This window comes from Pagrus pagrus (genome assembly GCF_965226575.1).
Source record: "Pagrus pagrus genome assembly, chromosome: 1".
Taxonomy (NCBI): domain Eukaryota; kingdom Metazoa; phylum Chordata; class Actinopteri; order Spariformes; family Sparidae; genus Pagrus; species Pagrus pagrus.
In genome coordinates this window covers 24,479,823-24,500,038 of record NC_140185.1, presented here as the reverse complement: position 1 = coordinate 24,500,038, position 20,216 = coordinate 24,479,823, and the positions used below count along the sequence as shown (strand labels likewise).

Sequence of the window (20,216 nt, the reverse complement as noted above, 5' to 3'; positions counted from 1 at the left end):
TTTTTAAGTTGATCTTTCAGTAAGTGGTTGTATTGTAACACGTTGTCACTGCGTCCCCTCCTGTTTCCTCTCGCAGACAGCAGCAGGGTCTCTCTCTCTCCCTCTCTCACACTCTTCCTCTCTCTCTCTCTCTGGCTGGGTGGCTCTGCCCATGTTTTTAACTGGTAATGACCCAGTGTGGGAAGTGGGACAGGCAGAGGAGTGTGAGGGCTGAACTTGTTTTGTGTGTAATCAAAATGGAGCACACTGACACAATCCTGACACTCTCTTATCAATGCATTATTATCGTAGTGAAAGCTGTGTTAAGCCCCAGTTCACACCCAGACCCTTTTTTCATTTCTGAACTTCCACCCTCGACACAATCACAGGACTACCAGTGAAACCATGTGGATTAAAGAACATGGGTAGAAATCTTGATGTATAAACCTCCTAGAAAATAACATCAGAACAATATCAACGTTTATTTTTGGTTAAAGGCTAGTTAGCAACATTTTTATGCTATAGAGGTTTCTATCACTTTAAAGGTTAAATGTGTTATAAGTATATTTTGAGGTTATGTCAAAGAAGTCTATGTACTGTGTTGCAGAGATATCTACTGACGCTAGCCCTGTCCTGTCTCATAATACCACTTTGTATTTAGCTTTTTTGGTCTAATAACAAAACATATTAAACTCACAAAATGTCAAGTAAGGAAATATTCATACACCTATTTTCCTTACCAAACAGAAAAATGCAACCTTACACCCTCTGAGTTCAAGTTTCTCTCTTTTACTGAATGAAGACTAGCTTAATGGCTTTGTTACGTACTTCGTTACGCATTCAAACTCAACAGAAACAAAAAAAAACCCCTCACCAAATCATAGTTTCTCTTTCCACTGTTCCAACAATCAACTCCGGTTTAGTCAAATAAATCCTTAATTGACAGTTAGATGTGAAAATATTCCGGCTCTTCATGCCATTTTTCTGTCAGCCCTGGCAGACTGAGGTCAGCTAATAGGGGCTCTAGCTGCACAGCTGACTGAACTAACTAACTAACAGAATCTAGTAACTACAGCCATATATTACTACAGCAAAACTTGAGCCCATTGATATGTCAGTTTTCAAAACAATGCGAAGAAGCTGCTGTAACACAACATAACTCAGAAGACTAGATCACCTGTGCCCAAACTGCAAATGCGTCAGTCCAGAAAACTGTTAATTTCTTTACCTTCAAGAAAATCATAATATTATGTTTTTGCTAAACTTGATTGAGGTGTTGATTCATCTTGAGGGGAATTTTGAAGACTACTTTGTCTGGCTGAGGAATAGTACTGCTCTCTACTGAGATGTGTTTCTAATATTTAAGGTTGTTTAAGACTTATTTTACTCGTCTAAATGGTTTTGTCTGAGAGGTGAAACAGTCTTCTCTATAGCAGTATTTAGCTAGTACTGTCAAGCGCTTCTCGCTCCTGTGACCAAACTAAATGACCCAGTGAATCAGAGATGAGGGCGTCTCTGTGCTAACAGGGGAAACAGGTCTGACTGGCCTGCCACCAATGGAGCAGGGAGGCAACCATCCCCTTTCTAGTAGAGGAGGTGCCTCTATTCACGCACAGTGACGACAAGACGAGCTGACCAACGAGTGCCTTTCATCTTAGTCACAGAGGGGTGTTAAGGGGTGAAGAGTGGTAGATTTTGGATGCCTGCAGAAACTGAATTTTGCATTTGTGAATAAGTTACCACGTTCAAGTCCAGTGTCACAATATATAGTGCCATAACTCTAAAATGAAAAAGACGTTGCTGTTCTATCATTACTTATTTCATTGTCATGCTTTTGTCAAAGGAACCTGTATTTTTACTATTTTCTTCTTCCTGCTGATTGTTAGGCCATCTTGCAGGAAGTTGGCTGCTTGAGAAAAACAAACCAGATTTTTGTTCCAGTATTTGTGTTGATGCCGTTTACTGAGCCATCTTTCATCAATGTGTCACCAGCGAGTGTATCTTAGTCAGCCGGGTCTTAAAGGCCGAAGGGTGTGGGTGGGTGTGTGTGTGGGCTGTTATGTTCTTGGAGGTCACTAATGCACTTTACTAACCCTTTGACACATTTACACAGCTTGAGCATTTATTGAATCAAATTGTTCACTTGTTTCAGTTCAGTTGTGGAGTGAAACAGTAGCTATAGATATGCAGCTGTCTTCTGTTGTTCTGTGTATCAAAGTGTGGGCATACCTGTACTGAGGTAAACGGGAAATTGCTGAACCAGTTTTCTAACATTCCATGTAAAAGTGTTGTTTCCGTTCAGTCAACCCACGCTGCCAGCCGAAACCTGTCAACTGTCGTACTGATTGAGTCGCGTGGTTGTTGTCAGATTTTTGGCCCCCTTCTCTCACACAGACATGTATTTCCGTCTGTCTCCTGTTCTTCCTCTCCTGCACAGCACACCCTCCTGAAATATCAGAGCCAAAGCACAATCTTCATTCATAAATCTGGGCACTGTTAGTGGTCACAAGACATGTCTTAAAAGCCATCTCACAGCAGTGTATCAGGTGGAAAAACTTTGAATCTAGTGACATAGGAGACCACCAGGTCTGCTTTGCTAACCTGCTGACTTTGTGTGGCCCTCAGTCAGCAGAAGCTAATAGAAGCTCAGGTTTAATTGCCTTCGTTTGTGGTTTATTATGAAGTGTGAGAGAATCACAGGAGGACTCTGTTATTCTCCCGTCTCCACAGCAACAAAACTTTAGTGAGAAACTAAGCACTTCGCTTTTTTTATTTGAGAGTCTCCAATGTTCCATCGTGAATCATTGTTCCTTTTTCTGTTGAGTGTCACACACTCCTGCCTCCTTTATACTGAAGCCTTGTGTCCTGTTCTGATCTGCAGAGCAGCGCAGCAGTGGTCCGTGAGAGGGCTGAAGTGGAGGCAGCCAAGGGTGCACTGGAGGGCCAAGCAGGACGGCTGACCCAAGAAGCCGAGCGGCTGCGCAGGCGGGCACAGGAGCTGGAAAATGAGGTGGCCAAACTCAACCGCATCATCGACGAGGCCAAACTACAGGAGAGCAGGCTGGGGGACAGAGTGGGCCGACTGGAGGTGAGGGGTCAACACAGAACTGCAACTGATGCTAGTTTTATTATTGCTGCAGCATATTATACAGTATGAAAGTCTCATACATACAGTATGTCCACTTAACAGAAAGAGAAGAAGAATTTGGAAGAATCTTTGGCTGAAATTAAGGAGCAAGAAGAGGAGATGTCACGTGCCAATCGAGCGTTGACCATTCGGTTGGAGGATGTGCAGGTGAGATCAGCAACACTATATGTGGGGAAAAAGAGATGTGGAGGTCTATACCAAGCATGGTTTTAACATCTTTAATATTGTGCCTTTCTCTAGAGGAACTTGACCAAACTGAACATTGAACACAAGGACCTGGAGGAGAGGTTACAAGAGGAGAAGACTCAGAAGGAGCAGTTCAAGAGCATGAAGAACAACATCGAGGATGAGAGGAGGCTCCTGGACCATACAGTGGAGAAACTCCAGAGGGAGGTGAGTGCACTCAGCTGTGCACAGAAACAATCATCCCCAGCAAATGATTATCAGATCTTTTTTAGGAAAAAGTTGAGATGCAGTTATTCAGTAGTTAAGTTATTTTAACAATGCAGAGGCCAAGTGCTCTTTCAGTTCATTCACATGCAGGACGTCCAGAGAAGGTTATTTTGCTCTTGAAAGAAAGAAAATGTTCTCAGGCACTCTTGAGCGAGGAGGAAGGTTTTATTAAAAGGTTGATTTAGTCAGGAATGTTGGTTTTCAAAAGCCAACTGGCGAAATAGTAAAAGCGAGAATGCCTCAAGAACTTTTTCTTTTCTATGACCATTGAAGTATTTTACTTTTGTTGTTTTTTAATTAAGGAATTGAAAGGAGGCTTTTTTCCCCTCACATTTCTGTCTGTCTTTGGCCTGTACTCCATCTCTCTGTGCCTGCAGATGAACAATATTGTGGATGCCTCCCAGTCGTCCACCCGAGAGCTGCAGGAGCAGATCGACATTTATAAAGAGAAGAACCGTCGGGAGCTGTCGGAGCTGCAGCGGCTCCTGAAGGAGCGAGGACAGGAGCTGGAGAAGTACTTACTGGCTACAAAAACCCTGCAAGATCAGGTACAGTGGGCTACGTCAGCCTCATCTAGCGTAATTGGCACAAATTTGAACACTAACACTGCTTTCGCGGCCAGAATGATCAAATCCAGGCCATCATTAGTCAGCCCAGCCGAGGCCTCCCATGCAGAACGTCAGATGATGAGCCATTGTTCTGACTCAACCAGTTTAACCCCCTCCCCTCAACATCATCCTCTCCTTTCAGAGGGAGATGTCATCACTTTGGTATTTCTGCTCCCTGCTGCCCCCTCAAACCCCAACCATAATATTAAAGTGAAGTCTTTGAGCCGAGTGAAGCCGCAGGAAATCTCTGTTCTTTATTCAAATGAATGTTTATACTCCAAGTTAGAATTTAAATGGAAACGTGGAGAATTCCTTTATAATGCTTTGATGTGTGGCCATGACGGTGAAACTTATGACCACTCTGCGTTGTTTGCGTTCAAGTGATTTATCCTTGTCAGCACTTTGGAATGTGGAGAATGTTTTTGTTGGAAGTAGAAATGGATGAATGTGAATAACTTGTGTTGGAAAAATGTGGCTTATGTTGTTTTATTTATCTATCAAACATTTATTTAATGAGGTTGGGCGGTCGAGATTGTTTTTACGGTGACCACGCAGAAACTGTTTTATTGTTCAGTGGATGCAGAAATGCTGCAGGACATTTAGATATCATGTAGTTTAGGGAGGAAAGGGAGCCATAGCAACAAAGGAGTGATACAAATAACAGTACCTGAAAGATTAGCTCAAGATCAGTTTCATGGCAGAGTCAGAGTCATAGGGTCTGTGAATAAGATATAATGGATTTTCACACTGAAGTGCCAGGTTTTCAGGATATTTTAAATTTAAAAGAATGGTTAAATTAAGAGGTTTTTTTTTTACTTTTCTGTTGGAGTGATGAACCAGTGTTATGAGACTGTCCTTTGTAGCCAAAACATATTTTGTTTGTTTTCCCAATCTGCACATTGAGGCAAAAAAAAACATCACAATCTATTTGATAACAGTAACGATTTACAATCTGAATTTCTTTTTTGACAATACGTCACCCAAATAAGATCCACATGAAGTAATATGTCCACTCAGCATCTAGTTGGCTACATCACTCTATTGGTATGTTCAGTAGAGTGGATATCCTAGTCAAAGTTCAAAGTGTTGAGGTTGGATGTAATCATGAAAAAAAATTACAAATCTAATACCACTAGTCCTGTAAAACAAGGTGTAGTTCTGTGTACCAACATGCACATTTTGACACCACGAGCTCAGGGGTGGTCTCATACATGTTTCTGCAGACTTCACAGGGAGTTAACGGTTGTTAGAGGTAATGTGTCCTAAAAGGAAGCAATAAGCCAATTAAAGAAGAGCAGACTCTATACAAGCCGATGTAACAATTCAGATTGTTAAAGAGTTTGCACATTTTGTAAGAGGTAGAAAATGCATTCAGCGTGTTTATCAGACCTTACGGATACACACAGTGTGTCCTAACTCTAACCCCGTAAACAAAACCGTGTCTGTTGATGATGAAAACTCCACTGGGTACCTTTAATAGAGGTTTTGGCAGGACATGCTCTTCCTAGAGAGAAAAAAAAGAGAGTATTGACATTTCCTTCTGTGGGAGGAACTTTCTACTCAAACTTTTGCACCTTACTTTCAGCCTTTATTTGACATGCCACTTTAGTGTTTTGGATTTTCCTGATGTGGGCTTTCAGCTGTACATGTGTTTGTAAGTAAAGGTCATAGGCAAAGACAAGGTCTGCATCCTTTTTTCCTGCCTTCATCGGTGATAATGTATCTTTGTCCAGCTGCTGCACAGGACGAGGAGGATGTCAGTGTTGTGATATCATTGTTGTTGAAGCTGTGCTGGCAGGATCCACATCCTCCTCCTCCACCTCTCCTGAGAAACTGGACTGGGCCTAGTGAGTCCACTTTTCCAGCTGCTCTCGAATGCCCCGTTCGGCTCCACCCGTGTGAATTTGGCAGACTATCAGTGAAATTACAAGTGCCACAAAAATGCCTCTTCTTTAACAGTCTTACTTTTCAAGAAATATCAGGCAAAAAACAGCAGTAAGTCAAAGCAGGTAGATCTGCTTTATTAATTTGTTAACACAGTAATTTATTCACATCCTAACTTGCTTATAGCTGTCCAGGGCCTGAGAGGGGATGTGTGATTATCCCATTACACCTATTACTAAGTCTTTGCATGCTCACCTTCAGCTCCATGGCTTAAATTAGGTCTTACTTAAGTATTTACATAATGAAATATGGAACAGTTCTGCACTAATGGCCAAATATTTGTTCAGGGTGAGAAAGGAGGGCAGATGATGAATTTTCATTGTCTTAGCATTAAGCAGTGGGGGCAATTTTCCAGCTGTGAGGGGGCACTGCTGCTGAATGAACACAGGAGGAAACACTAGCTGCACTAGATTCATTAGTCACACGGGGGAACCGTATAATAATTTCCTTAAGCAGTGACTAAATTGTTGGTCATTGCCACAGCGGTAATACCTGATAAGAAGCGAGATGACATATTGAAGAAGGAGATGGACAGCCGGATTTAATACGCACTTACTGCAGAAGTAGTTACAACATGCTGAGGGTCTTTTAATGAGATATTCAACCCCCACTAGGCCAGTTTAACTCCTCTTCAAGCATCACAAATGTGTCCTAAATATTTTCTGTGGTATGCTTATTTATACAGGACAATTAACTGGGCTGGTGTTTGAAGTTTGTCGATGCATTTCGTTTTAGTTATCACACCAAGGCGAGGAGCTGCGGCGGTGTCAGAGAGAACGAGATGAGGCTGTGCTCAGGGAGAAGACGCTGGAGACAAAGGTCCATGAACTGGAGGAGGAGGCTGAGACAAAAGCCCACAGTAAAGAAGACAAAGCTCGACACGTCAAACTCATGGAGGTACATAATGATGAAGCCACTGGAGAAGATTTTGTTCTTACTAGCCATGAAAAAAGACCACAATACAATCATTTAGGATTCCTGAACACCTCAGTAAACATCAGATATGAATGTTTAAATATTTGTTACAGGGTACATAAATAACCATTATTTTGTTGCTTATTAGCATGCATATTAGTAGCACTATCTCTTTGTTACCCCCTTAATTATGTTAATGCGTTGGTATGCATGACCATATTCTCTTAGTATGCTTTGCTCACATGGGTCTTATAAGGTGGTAGTTCCACAAGAATAGTCGGTGTTCCTCAATATTCTTATATGCAAAACACACTACAAGTGTTAATAGTGTTCAAATAACACTAAATTTGGATTTTCTTTGCTCGCTTGTTTATGTTTGTACTGTCAATGACCAGGTTAAGGTTAGAGTAACTTGCTGTTTTCAGCGCGGTGATTGCTAGCTCATAGGTTGTTGCTGTTATGGTCATGGAGAATAAGACATAAAGAATTGCTTGATAATGACAAAGACTAAACCTGCTACTTATCTGTATACTTATTAATGGTTAATATGTGTACTCTAACACAAATATTTATAGACAACTGATTCAGTCACTTACTGACTGTGCGGATGTAATCCGTTTGGTTTTGCAGGACAGGATTGCTCAGCTGGAGTTGGACCTGGATGAGGAGCGTCAGAGTGGAGACCAGCTGATGGACAGGATAGACCGAGGAAGAGAGCAGGTACGACACACACACATAAACACACACACTCAACACATTTTCATTATCAGTGCTCACTCATGTCAGTGACCTGCTGTCCATATTCACTTACAGACGTTTCTCTGTTCCATTTCAACCTGTAAATGATATCCCGATCTCCTGCTGCTATGTCTTCCACCTCTAACATCATGACCGCAATCACTAATCTCTGAAAGAAACCAACATGTGATCTCCACAAAACAATCTCAGGTCTCAAATACAGTCCTGAAAGAGTCGCATAATTCACATGCAGGTTGATGGGTTATATCAATGCTCCCTTGGGTGTTTGTGTCTTTACATTTAATATCCACACTCCGCAAATTCCCTGTTTATTTCTGGTCAGGATAAAGTGGACTGGTTATTGCTTTGTAAGATGATCTTGCATAATCATTCAGGTTGGCGGCCTGCCAGCGTGGTCTGAGAGTGTCTATCCAATTTTCATGCATCAGCCACAAAAGAGCCTTCTTAATGCGTTGCCTGAGCCAAAATGCTCGAGCTGCCAAATGTCTCAAGTTTTCAGGTTGCGGAGTTCACTTGGAAATGATGCTCAGTACAGTAACTTCATCTCGAGAACAAATCCAGTTTTTGTTGCTTGAAGTCAGTTTTTATAAACCTCGCAAGCAAATGCTCCACTTTTTCCTTCCTGGCTGATAAAGCTGCTGACGGAGGCACTGTGAAGTGAGATTTAGATAAAGTACATGTGCTTTTAGCATTGTTGTGTGTTCGTGGGAGAGTGCTTACTAATCAGAGGTAGGATGTTGGTGCTGGAGTCTTTGAAATAACACTGCTCAAGTGCAACCCTACAGATTTTATGCTAATGTATAGCACATACAGTCCAGTGTTCACAGTCTCTATGAGCTCCAGAGACAGCAGGCCAGTCTGGAACTGACACAGATTCAAAGGTTGTGACCAAAATTTTAAATTTATGTGTGTAGCGACATCAAGAAAAGCTTAATGTTGTTGAGTTGAGTATGTAAATCTCCTTAAATGGTTTCCCTTTTAAAAAATTCCTGGCAATGACAAAAAGAGGCATTGTGACAAAGTGGCAGTGGTTCAGTGTGAGGCGGAGGTCGGCTGTCAAGGCAACACTCGAGCCTTGTGCAGAGTGGAGTAGGTTGAGTGCTAGTGGTGTGTGTTTGTGGCTGCGCACACACACAGACACGCGGGTATGTGCTGGTGTGTGCGCTCTAATGTCTGTGGGGAGGAGGCGAGGGCTGTGTGGGGGTGTATGGCTATGGGGTGGAGGGGTGGTGGGGTTGCAGCAGAGGCAGCAGGAAGAACACCTGCGTCTCTCCTGGCACCAGGTGCTCCTCTCCTGTCTAAATGAGAGTAATCTCCCCTCTCCTCTCCTGCCGTCTTTCACAAAGCAGATTAGTTTCGCTGTATGTTCCAGTCTGCTGATTCAGCTCCCTCAAGCACTGTGCTGGGTGCACCAGTTATAGGGGCCATCGTTCATCAGAGCAGCCCACTGTCACCCACTAATTGGCATAAAATATCACCAATTCTGAGCTCCCCTCACAAAGAAAGAACCATCGCCACTGTATCGATTAGTTTTCATCCTTCTTTCTTTTGAACTAGGCTATCACTGAACAGTCATGCAGTGAGGCTTCTCTCAGTTGATTTTGTGTTCAGTGACAGGATATATGACAGCACCAGATTAATATTAAAGGAATAGTTTGACATTTTAGGATATACTCTTAATTGCTTTCTTGCCGAGAGTTGGATGAGAAGATCTTTACTACTCTCAATCCTTGCTGTAAAAATATAAGGCTCTCTTCTTAGCCTTGCCAAACAAACTGGGTATAGTGGAAGACAACTAGCCTGGTAACAAAATCTGCCCACCAGTACCTCTTAAGCTTCCTATATTCACATAATTCCATGTAAAATGTATCATATATGTTAATCAGTGAGCTATAGAAGTGCTGGTACTGTGGGTGGACTACACTGCGTTGTATTTGGATAGCATCTGGATTTCAAGTCTAACCTGCTTCTGGTGGTAGCTTTGTATTTTTCTACAGACATGAAAGTGGTGTTGATTTTAAGGGCAATGATTTAAATCTGCCCCTTTGTTTACATATTTTGCTGTGCAAAAATTACTAATAAGTGCAAAAGGTTTTTGAATAGCTCCAGCATTCGTAATCCCGAAGGGCAACTTCCACCGTCAAAGTACGACCACTTAAAGTGCTTGTTTTTCGCCAAATCCACCAGACTCCATTTACAGAAACAGTAATTTTATCACCATAAACACTTAAACTTGACAGAAACAAAATAAAACTCACCAAAAACATATTTTTGTGCTGTTAGCCATTTAAACACAGGACCCTGGTTTAAAAATACTGGAATTTCTCTTATTTTAGTGGATTTTTTAAAATAAAATGTAGGACTGATAAATCAATGTGCTATCATAACATAACACTTAACAGAAAAGTGTCAGTTTTAAAAGCTAACATTTTATACAGTCTGAAAGCACACAGCGAAGTGTTTTCTCTACAGAAACTACTGTCATTAATTTTCTTTACTACAGTCCTGTGTCACTGAGAGTTTACATGACAGTCTCGACATAAAGTGGAATGCAGCCAAACAAGAAAATCCAGCTCACCAATTAACTGAGTCCCTTGGAGCATTAACTCTTCTATTGTTTAGCATCTTGACTCACTGGGCGCCACAGTGGTTTCTGTTGCTGGGTGAGACTCAGGCAGTGTCTGATAATAATTGTCATCAGACTGTGTGGGACTGTAGCGATGACAGTGTCTGGACTCGGCTTGACAGGTGGAGCAGATGAGGAATGAACTCCTGCAGGAGAGGGCTAGCAGACAGGACCTGGAGTGTGACAAGATGGCTCTGGAGAGACAGGTACACACTCTCCTGTCTGGAGGAAAACAACTACACACACAGTGTTCCTACACAAACTACACAGACAAAGCACCAACTCATTTCATTCATATGTCTTTTCATTACTTTCATTTGATTGTATCCATTCTCACATCAATTTCCAATTCATATTTTTGATACACTGATGTGATATGGGGTATGAACATACATTTGCCCAGTGAAGCTCACTACTTCCCTATTCGTGACCTCTGCAGAACAAAGACCTGAAGAGCAGAGTGTCTCATTTCGAGGGCTCCCAGAAGTCCAACAAAGAGGGCCTGGTAGCCCAGCTGGAGGGCCGCATACAGGAGCTGGAGGAGAGGCTGGAGGGGGAGGAAAGGTGAGATGAAGGCTCCGGTTGGGAATAGAGATGAGGTGGGCTGTGTTTAGGTGATGGAAGAGGAAAGCTTTGGGGGGAGGTTGACTGAAAAGTAGAGAGCCTCATTACGTTGACTTGTAGCTTTCAGATGAAAGTTTATCTGCGACACTGATGGATTTAGACTGCAACTTTGGAGTTTTGGAGTAAATGCAGCCAAATCCTGCACACTGGTCCTTTTAGTTATTTGAGTGCTAAGGTTTGTGTAGATCAGATTGATGTTGCTGCTTGTGTTTCAGGGAGCGCGCCAACCTGCAGCTGGTGAACCGCCGGCTGGAGAGGAAGGTAAAAGAGATGATGATGCAAGGTGAAGAAGAACATAACACACTGCAAGATCAAAAGGACCAAGTACGTATTACATCATTCTAACATTCCTAAAACGTAATATACTACAGACACTTAATTGAATGTCTGAATAGTCTGTCACTCAGCCAAATACTGAAAATACTTTTGTTGAACTCTTTTAACCCTGTGCTTGTTGATTCTTCGTGAAGTTGAATCTGCGTCTAAAGGCCTTGAAGCGGCAGATGGACGAAGCTGAGGAGGAGATCGACCGTCTGGAGCACAGCAAGAAGAAGCTGCAGAGAGACCTGGACGAGCAACAGGAGGCCAACGATCAGCTCCAGAGCCAGGTCAAAGCTCTGCGGAGTGAGATGAGGTAAACGACAACAACAAAAGGCTTTTAGATAATACACAGACATTCTCCTTGTCCTTAAATTAATTTATTTCTGTTTCATCCAGGCGTAAGAACACCTCCGCCCCTCTGCTCAACAGTCTGCACGACGACGAGGATGATGATGATGACATCAGCACAGATGGGGAGACGTACTTCAGCTCATTATCGGGCTACAAGCGCTCCTCGAGTCAGGACAACATCCTGTCCACCTTCACTTTGTAAACCAAGTCAGAACCAAGAGGTGAAGCACATTCATCACTGTCGGACCAAATGACCGTGTGCTTCTGAGGAAAACTGTAAATATTACACCGAAACATCTGTGAGACTTTCCAGCTGATATCTGGATAATTTAAGATATTTGTTTGTGAAAATCCACAGTCCAACAGAGTGTTCACATTATTCTCCAGGATATTAATACTCAATGTCCATAAAGTCACTCAGTATTAATGGATGAAATCATAAAAGTTTTGATGTTTTTAGTCGTTCCCGTAGAAATGTAATGTATATACTGTTTAATTTACATTCCCACATTTAGTCTTATGTAAATTTGTCAATTCTATTCTGAGTGGATTTTCCTTTAACAAATGGATTACACACGTTGTCAATGATTATTTTAGCAGTAGTAAACTTGAAAACGCACTCTTTAATGCACTGTAAAACAACCCAACCAGTACTGCCTTTTGTGAACAATATGAAGTTATTAACCGTTGCGTTTTTATGCCTATCAAATATGTTAAATTTACGTACAGTTTCTGAATATTAATTTTTGTATCAGTCAGTCAAATAAAATATATTTACCTTTTTTTTTTTTTTAAAGAATGAAGATCAAATTACGAATATATGAAGTGAGGAGTGACAGGTTGTGTTTTTTTTTTATTTATTCATGGTTTAAAATACAAAATCCTGACTCAGTGAGGGATTTAGGGAACAGTAAATGAGGGACTTTGTACACATCCATTTTTATACAGTTTTATACGGTTTGATGACCAATAATAGATCCATGAAAATGTTATTTTATCACACAGGTTTCTCCAAATATTCATGACATCACAGTATTGCTTGTACATCTACTGGAAAAAGGCTGCTTCATGAAACCCTGTGGAAGATTAACTTTTTTTTGTCTTTTCTATGATTATTGATTCTGAATCAGACTTTTAGCAGTTACAGCACCAACAAAGCCAAACATATCAAAACCACTTCATCTCTCGACACAATTATTTTACTGGAAACACTTTGATTGACCTTCTATCTGTGGTGATTTCTCTCTCTGAATGGGGCGGTGTTATACTGAACATGGTTTAAGTCTGTTTGTTTAACCTCATATTTGTGTGATGCCTGCAGAAGGAGACGTGTGGACATTCTTTACATTTTCCTTGAACTGAATGAGGGAATTTCTTCACCTTAGATAAACTGTCATTGATGCTTTTTCTACAATGTGATGATTTGCACTCTCTGACGTCTGTGGAGGGAGAGTGGATGAGACATATTCCTGTCACTACCTCTCTGTACACATGTGTATGTTCATAAATCCTGCTGAGACTAAAAATAAAGTTACTCCCAATTACTCTCACGCGCTTTTGTCCGTGTTGAAATATTCCTTGCAGCTGATTATAACATTTGAAATCTGCTTCAGTCATGTTTGAAGATTAGAAATACTCTGCTTTTAATAATGATATTAATAATAATAATAATATTAGTAATAATAAAATAACATCTGCCAAGAGTTTGTTTTCGCCCGTGCCGGTTCGGTTGCCTGTGGTTTGTCAGCAGGATAATACAAAAACGACTGAACAGATTTAGAGGTATATACTCTATTGATAAAAGTTCAAATACATTTACTAAAAATCTATATAGAAAATGTGCTCATTAAGCGGAACAGCGCTTTACACATTTTTTTTTATACATAAAAATGTATAAACTTTATTTATATAGCACTTTTCCTACCTTTGATTATATCTATAATACTTGAGTAGACGTCCTTCCCACCACTGCTTTTGATGGAGATGAGTTGATCAGTTTAGTGATCACTGACTTCACTTCAGCCATCCTGCGATAAAATCTCTGTGGGGTCAAAGCAGCTGTGTCAACAGCAGCTCTTTATCTTTAATTTCGTGCTCAGCGGGTCAGTATTTTTCCTGCTGGAACGAATGAAGCATACAAACCTCGTGTCTGGGGCCTGATCACCTTTCAGTGCAGCTCTGACCTCCTTCAGTCTCTGGGGTAAAAGAAAAGATTGATTCTTGGTGTAGCGCTGCAGAAAGTGTCCAGGTCACATTGTAGATCTGTTTTTTAGTCTTAAATGCATTAAATCTATTTTCATTTAACGTTTCAAATAATAAAACATGAATTCTTGGGGTTTTCACACCGGACTTTCTTTACCCACAGCAGAACAAGGAGCTGAATGGTCTGGGCTGTCTTACTCCATTGGCTGGCGGCCTATTGTTGGCAGGGCATGACCTTCATTTGTTGCCATTCTGCATGGAACAAACAAATCAACCTTTCAAGTGCCACACAGCATTATCTCTCTCTCTCTTGTGTCAAGCCAAGCAGTAAACTAATAGGGGCTGCAGGCTGGACGGCTTAAGAGGGAAAACTTGTGTACGCTTAACAAGGTGATCATTCCTGGGATTCCTTTATGTGCTCGAGTGACTTCAGCCGGAGTGACTGCTGAGAAATAAAGAGGCAGACAGCTGAGAGAGAGAGCTGTCCAGGAGGGAGCTGTGGGTGTAGATTTAGATTTAGAGCTCGTTCACACGGAGCTCCTTATTTCACAGCGTTAAATAGGAAACATTCAAGTTTTACAAGTCTTACAGGGATCTACAAACAACTCAGTGTAGGTGGAGAGAAAACATTAAAGGAGCTTGAGAGCATTTCTCAGACGGTGCCATGCTGCCCCCTAGCTGTCGTAACCGTAAAGATACAAGCTGTCACATTAAGGCTCCTTCCTAAAAACATATGGGAGAACAATGTAAATAAAATGGATATCTGAAAATTAAACTGCAGTGGGATGAATGATGTGAATTTTTGAATTTGTTTGAGGCAACTAATGTTTTGAAAAAGACTTCACTATCAATGGAAATGCCTGTGTCAGTGTACTATTATCTTTCCACAGGTATGAGCATTAATAATGAAGCCAACGGTGTGTACGTGGGAGTGCCGGCTGGTTTTTATCACCAGGCTGAGCTGTCAGACCTCTGCTGACCCACAGGGACATAGAGGGGAATGTCTCCCACTCAAGCGCCCACAAACTTCCATCTTGATGATTATTAGCTCGCTATAAGACTTTTTAATCTATGGCTGGTTTAATAAATATAGCATAAAGACAAAAAGTGGATGACCTATTCTTAAGTAAACCTTGTTTTAGGTTCAGCACACACAGCGTTTGTTCTTCAAGTCAGATCACAATTTGCCTCAAAGGGCTTAAAGTTACATTACTCAGGTGGATGCCTCAGACTGTACACTGTATCTCTCTGTACAGCAGGTCAAACCTGCTCTCTGCTCGTGTGTTTGGAGTCAACGACAAGTCAAGTGTGTCATGTCAAGTATTTATGATCAACACATACTTTTCATTTTGATTTCTATGATGTAATAAAGGAAGCTTGTGTTCAGAGGCACAATCAGTCATGTGAAGGAGTTCTTAATTTAGTCATCATAATTTTTTGTAAACTCTTTTCTCATTTCGGCAACATGATCCATAGATTCAGATTAAGGTGAGACGCTCAACAAACGAAAAGACATCACCATGACACTTCCCCAGTTGATTGCTGACATTAAGAATTATGTGTGTGTTTTTTAAAATGTGATATTTAAATAAGCAAATGAGTCTATTTGAATATGTGCTCATTTTCAAACTCAATTTCCAGAACAGGAACCTGATCTAAAATAAACACCTAAATGTATATTTTGGCTGTTTTCTTCACACTAGTCTAAAAGGAGACGCGTCATGGAAGCAACATAGTTCAAAATCGACAAGCGCATGAAAAAGCGATGGTTTTGCCTCTAGTGTCTGCTCCTAAATGACCTCACAGATCATCATATAAGTGACAAATTAGTGTCATCAAGAGATGACAGAGTAGAAAGATCATCCATCCCTTATACAGTGGAGAACTTAAGTGTGCTTACCCTCAATTATTATTGTCTACATGCAAATCATCTTGTGACATGTGCGACAGTTTCAATGTCAGAAACCAACCAGTCCAACGTGTCCCTCCCCTTTTAATCTAGGTCACTGAGATCATTCAACAAGTGATTTATCAGAGGCTGTTATACAACATAAAGCTGTCGTCATTTCCTTCTATTTTGAGCCTCTGCATTGGAAAAACAAATCTCTATTGTTTAAAGTAGGTTTGTCAAAGATAGGTCATAATTCTTTCTTTTTGCGATGAAATCTTTTCATTTATATTTAAGGAGGTAAACAGATACAAAACCGTATACAGCCATCGAACAGACTGTAATATATCAGAGAACTATAGAGCCTACCACCTCACAGCAGAGCTTACCCTAAGCCCCCTCCTCCCACCCTCAAAATGAAAACAAAACCCCACCCATCCTCCAGTCTGTATTTTATGCAAAATCAGTCACATAAATCAAGTAAGGATCCTGAAAAAATGACTGCGTAAGTAGTATCAAACTTCCTCTTTGTGTCGCCGTCACTCCACCTCTGCTCAGCCAGGAAACGCTATCTGAACTTTACAGTAAACAGACTTGCGATCATCCCCACTTTTACCCCCCCAAAGCTTCATATTGGCCTCAGCTGTACTTCAATTGTAAGTCATTTTACACAAAAGGAGGACTGTGAAGTTTGTCCCATGAAAATTGCTGTAAGAGGGAATCACTTTGCTGCCAGAAGGGACAAGAGAAACAGTGATCAATAACACTTTCAATGTTCATATTGACATGCTGGCATTGTTAAAGTATGTTTACCCAAGTAAGATTTTCAGTGCATGACTTTTACTGTAATTTCACTGTGTGGTATTGCTACCAGTAAAGTATCTGAGTATTTTCTCCCTCACTTTAAGGTAGTGATAATTAGGAGTTTACTGTGTCACTAGAAGAAGTTGTGCGTATTGTTTGTTGCTGCATGCAGGTTACAGTACAGGCGTTTGAAGCAGTTGCTTCTGCAGGATTGTACTGTTGCAACCAACAACACTGTGCTTGTTGTCTGTTCAACATCGTGTTTAACATCAGCTGTGGAATTCAGGCTGACCTGTGTTTTAATGACTGCTTGACAGAAAAGCACCAGAACAACTGCTGACAGACGAATGTGCTGTCTGTGATAAGGATGACACAGCCTCACAGTGATGCACTGTTTTCAGAAATGCATGGCAACCTTAAAAAGCAGCCAGCTGTTTGAACGCACATGCATTGTTTCAGGGGTCATTGTTCCAAAATAGCCAAGTTCTGGTCACGTGTGAAGAGGGAAGTTCATGCTGCTTTATTCTTAACTTTTCTGTTCAGGGCTGCAACTAATGATTATGGCAATTATTTATCAATCTGCTGATTTTTTCCTTGATCAAATAGATATTTTTTATGGTCTGTAAATTTCAGAAAATAGTTAGAAATGCCCTCCACAATGTCTGAGAGCCCAAAGCAACACCTCCACAATGCTGTTTTGTTCAATCAACACTGAGTTTACCGTCATTTAAGACAAGTGAAAGCAGCAAATCATCACAGTTAAGAAGCTGGAACAATGATTTATGGACTAATCGTTTAAACTCTAGTGAGATCTAATGGACAGTTGAATTCATGATAATGTATCATATTGTATTACCTCTTAATGTGTTTTGTAGGCTGCATAAATACATAGTTGCCATAGCAACCATAGCTGTCAAACAACTGCAGTAACAAGCGTGTATTTGCAATAAGGTACATGCAGACGTTCACTGCACACAGCCTCACTTGACCTTATGGCAAATTTAACCCTCATAAACAGAAAGTTGTGGTTGTTTTAGGGTGGAGACAGTTTTCTGGAGCAATGAATAAATACATTTTTGTGGGCCTATAAACAGATTGACCAACAGAAGGAGAAACAAAGAGAAACTCTGTGAGGTCAATGGTGCTACAAACTGTTTATGAGTCCTGAGAGGGGACATGTCGACGTGGTGTGTGTATAAGTTTTTGTACAGATTTGGTTAAATTATGTGAATTCATTTTTGCGCCTTTCTGTCCGAGGCCACTCCCATCACCCTCTTTCGGCCTATCGGCATTAAAAGTTAACGAGCTGTCCTTTGGCTCATGACCAACCTTTAGACAACCTCTTGTGCAAGTTGATGATACCATTTGAAACTTATGGGCATTTTTGTGATAGACCCCTCCCACTGCCACACCCCCTTTTAGCCAATTGACACAAACATGAACACACACCTTCACACACACACACACATTAGACCGACATGCCAGATTTCAGCCTCAGAGGGTGAAACTGACTGACCTACAGAGCGACCCATAAAGCTGCTATTCGCCGCTGAAAATGACAATATTTCCCTCTGAATTATAGTAACAGAATAAAGTAGCAGAAAATAGAAATATTCAATTAAACTACAAGAACCTCCAATTTGAACTGAAGCACTGCACTTGTGTAAATGTACTCAGTGACATTCAAGATCTGCTCTCTACATGTCGCTGCTTGTGAGTGAACATACAGAAGCTTTATTAAGGAGTATAGTGAATGTAATATAATGTCCTGTCATACATCTTCTGTAGTTGTTCTTGTCAGTCTGGCTCTCTGTAATTAATTTAACTTTGCATCCATATCTGATCACAGAGCAGTGAGAGTACAATCACAACAGGAAGTGGATGTTATGTTTATGGGAGAGGATTTCCACATGGATTTCCACGTGACGTTGGATCTGGACAGAGGCCTGGCTGTGTGGCCGACTCACTGATTGCAGAAGTAAAGAAACACCCTTTGTTTGATGTCTGGTTACTAATTAACACTCCCAGCCTGTAGAAATACCTCTTATATTGTTCTGAGAATTTTTCTTTTCACATATACTGACGTATTTTAACAGCAGCCCTTTGTTCAAAAGTAATGTATGGCTTGCTCGGCAGCTTCAGACCTTTAAACTTGATTCTCTATTCTACGTGTGTAGTTTCTATTAAAAGGGAGTGACTGCAGGCCATTCATATGAGGAATGTGATCTGGCCGTCGGTCTCTTCCTTCAAGATATTGAGCATGATGAAGGAGTCTAAACAGACGAGCACAAATCCATTGTGTTAAACCACGTGACGGTTGTGAAGCAGCAGCTTACAATAACATTAAATAATTATGTTTGCGTGTTGCCTTCCTCTTCATCACTATCCACTATCAACAGTATCAATAATTCACTGAGTAAAGCAGCTCGTGAACTACAAGACACCCACTGTATCTTCAGTATAAACTGACTTTATTTAAATGGAATAAGAAGTTTACACTTTCTTAATGTATGTAAAAGTACCACATAATAAAGAATACTCTATTCAAAATTTGACTTTAGTAAAAGAAGTATCAGCAATAATACGGAGAGTAAATGTACTCTGATGAACTATCAGAGGGAAAAGTACTCAATTTTCAATTCAATTCAATAGACTTTATTGGTATGACATTTTATATGTGCAATTATGAAAATCATCACGTATCATTACACATTTATTATGCAGAATGATCCCTACAATATCAGTTTTATATAAATATGTAACTGATTCATTATTACTGATGTATTAATATGGCTGAGTACTTATATTGTTCAAAACATTATGTAGAAATTGTCATTTTGTGAGATTTGGCGCCCTCCACAGTGTCTACAAACAAAATGTACTACATTGTAACAATGTTATGTGTTGGAAACTTGTATCTTGAAGTGAACATGTATTAAACACTGTGAACCTACCCTCTCACTGAAGTTACATGCGTAGTGCAGAAACCATTCACCCTGTTACAAGACACTGTACCATCAAAATGATTTTGAAGCTGTTATTTTAAGGTAAAAAGTTACATAATGTTGCTTTAATTATAAGGTTTCAACTGATGTTTATAAACCTTTACAATTGCTTAATAAATGGTTTATAAAGCAGTAAGTGTTACCCTACTTAATAAATATGTTGGATAGTTCAGTCTGTAAGTAAAAAGTACAATATTTTCCTGTGAAATGTAGTGGACTAGAGGTAGAAAGTAGGATACAATGGAAACACCATAAATATTTATTGATATTATTTATATAACGTACATAATTCCACCACTGCATAGTTGTAGACAAAAACAAAGATTTATGCTCATAAAAACTTTGAAATAGACCAAATTACGCATTAGAAATGTATTTTACCGTTACTACAGCTCTATTTAGACTAACAGATTAAAGCATGCGGAACCACAACAGGAAGAAATTGGCAAACTCCTCAACTTTTCACTGGAGTGTGAAGTACAGCAGAGGCCAACCCCACCTATTAGCCACTCCTGTTGATAAGAAGTGCTCCACCTGTCCCAGCCCGAGTAAGAGGAGCCGCCCTGCATGTGAAAGTCCTGCTCTCAGG

At 40.5% G+C, this 20,216-nt stretch overlaps 1 protein-coding gene across 4 annotated transcripts in view; it reads left to right on the top strand.

The window, feature by feature from the left end:
* cgnl1 (cingulin-like 1) overlaps positions 1 to 13,278 on the top strand; it is a 31,168-nt gene extending 17,890 nt beyond the window's left edge. For 3 of the 4 annotated variants that reach the window (XM_084355274.1, XM_084355272.1, XM_084355273.1), the window contains exons 9-19: positions 2,861 to 3,067; positions 3,170 to 3,274; positions 3,368 to 3,520; positions 3,958 to 4,128; positions 6,868 to 7,029; positions 7,678 to 7,767; positions 10,555 to 10,638; positions 10,872 to 10,996; positions 11,272 to 11,380; positions 11,527 to 11,690; positions 11,774 to 13,278. In XM_084355274.1, coding sequence (XP_084211400.1) covers positions 2,861 to 3,067; positions 3,170 to 3,274; positions 3,368 to 3,520; positions 3,958 to 4,128; positions 6,868 to 7,029; positions 7,678 to 7,767; positions 10,555 to 10,638; positions 10,872 to 10,996; positions 11,272 to 11,380; positions 11,527 to 11,690; positions 11,774 to 11,930 — 1,527 coding nt within the window. In that variant the 3' untranslated portion in view covers positions 11,931 to 13,278. The remainder of the gene's footprint in view (positions 1 to 2,860; positions 3,068 to 3,169; positions 3,275 to 3,367; positions 3,521 to 3,957; positions 4,129 to 6,867; positions 7,030 to 7,677; positions 7,768 to 10,554; positions 10,639 to 10,871; positions 10,997 to 11,271; positions 11,381 to 11,526; positions 11,691 to 11,773) is intronic. The other variant, XM_084355275.1, reaches the window with a different exon arrangement.
* The last annotated feature ends 6,938 nt before the right edge of the window (positions 13,279 to 20,216 follow it).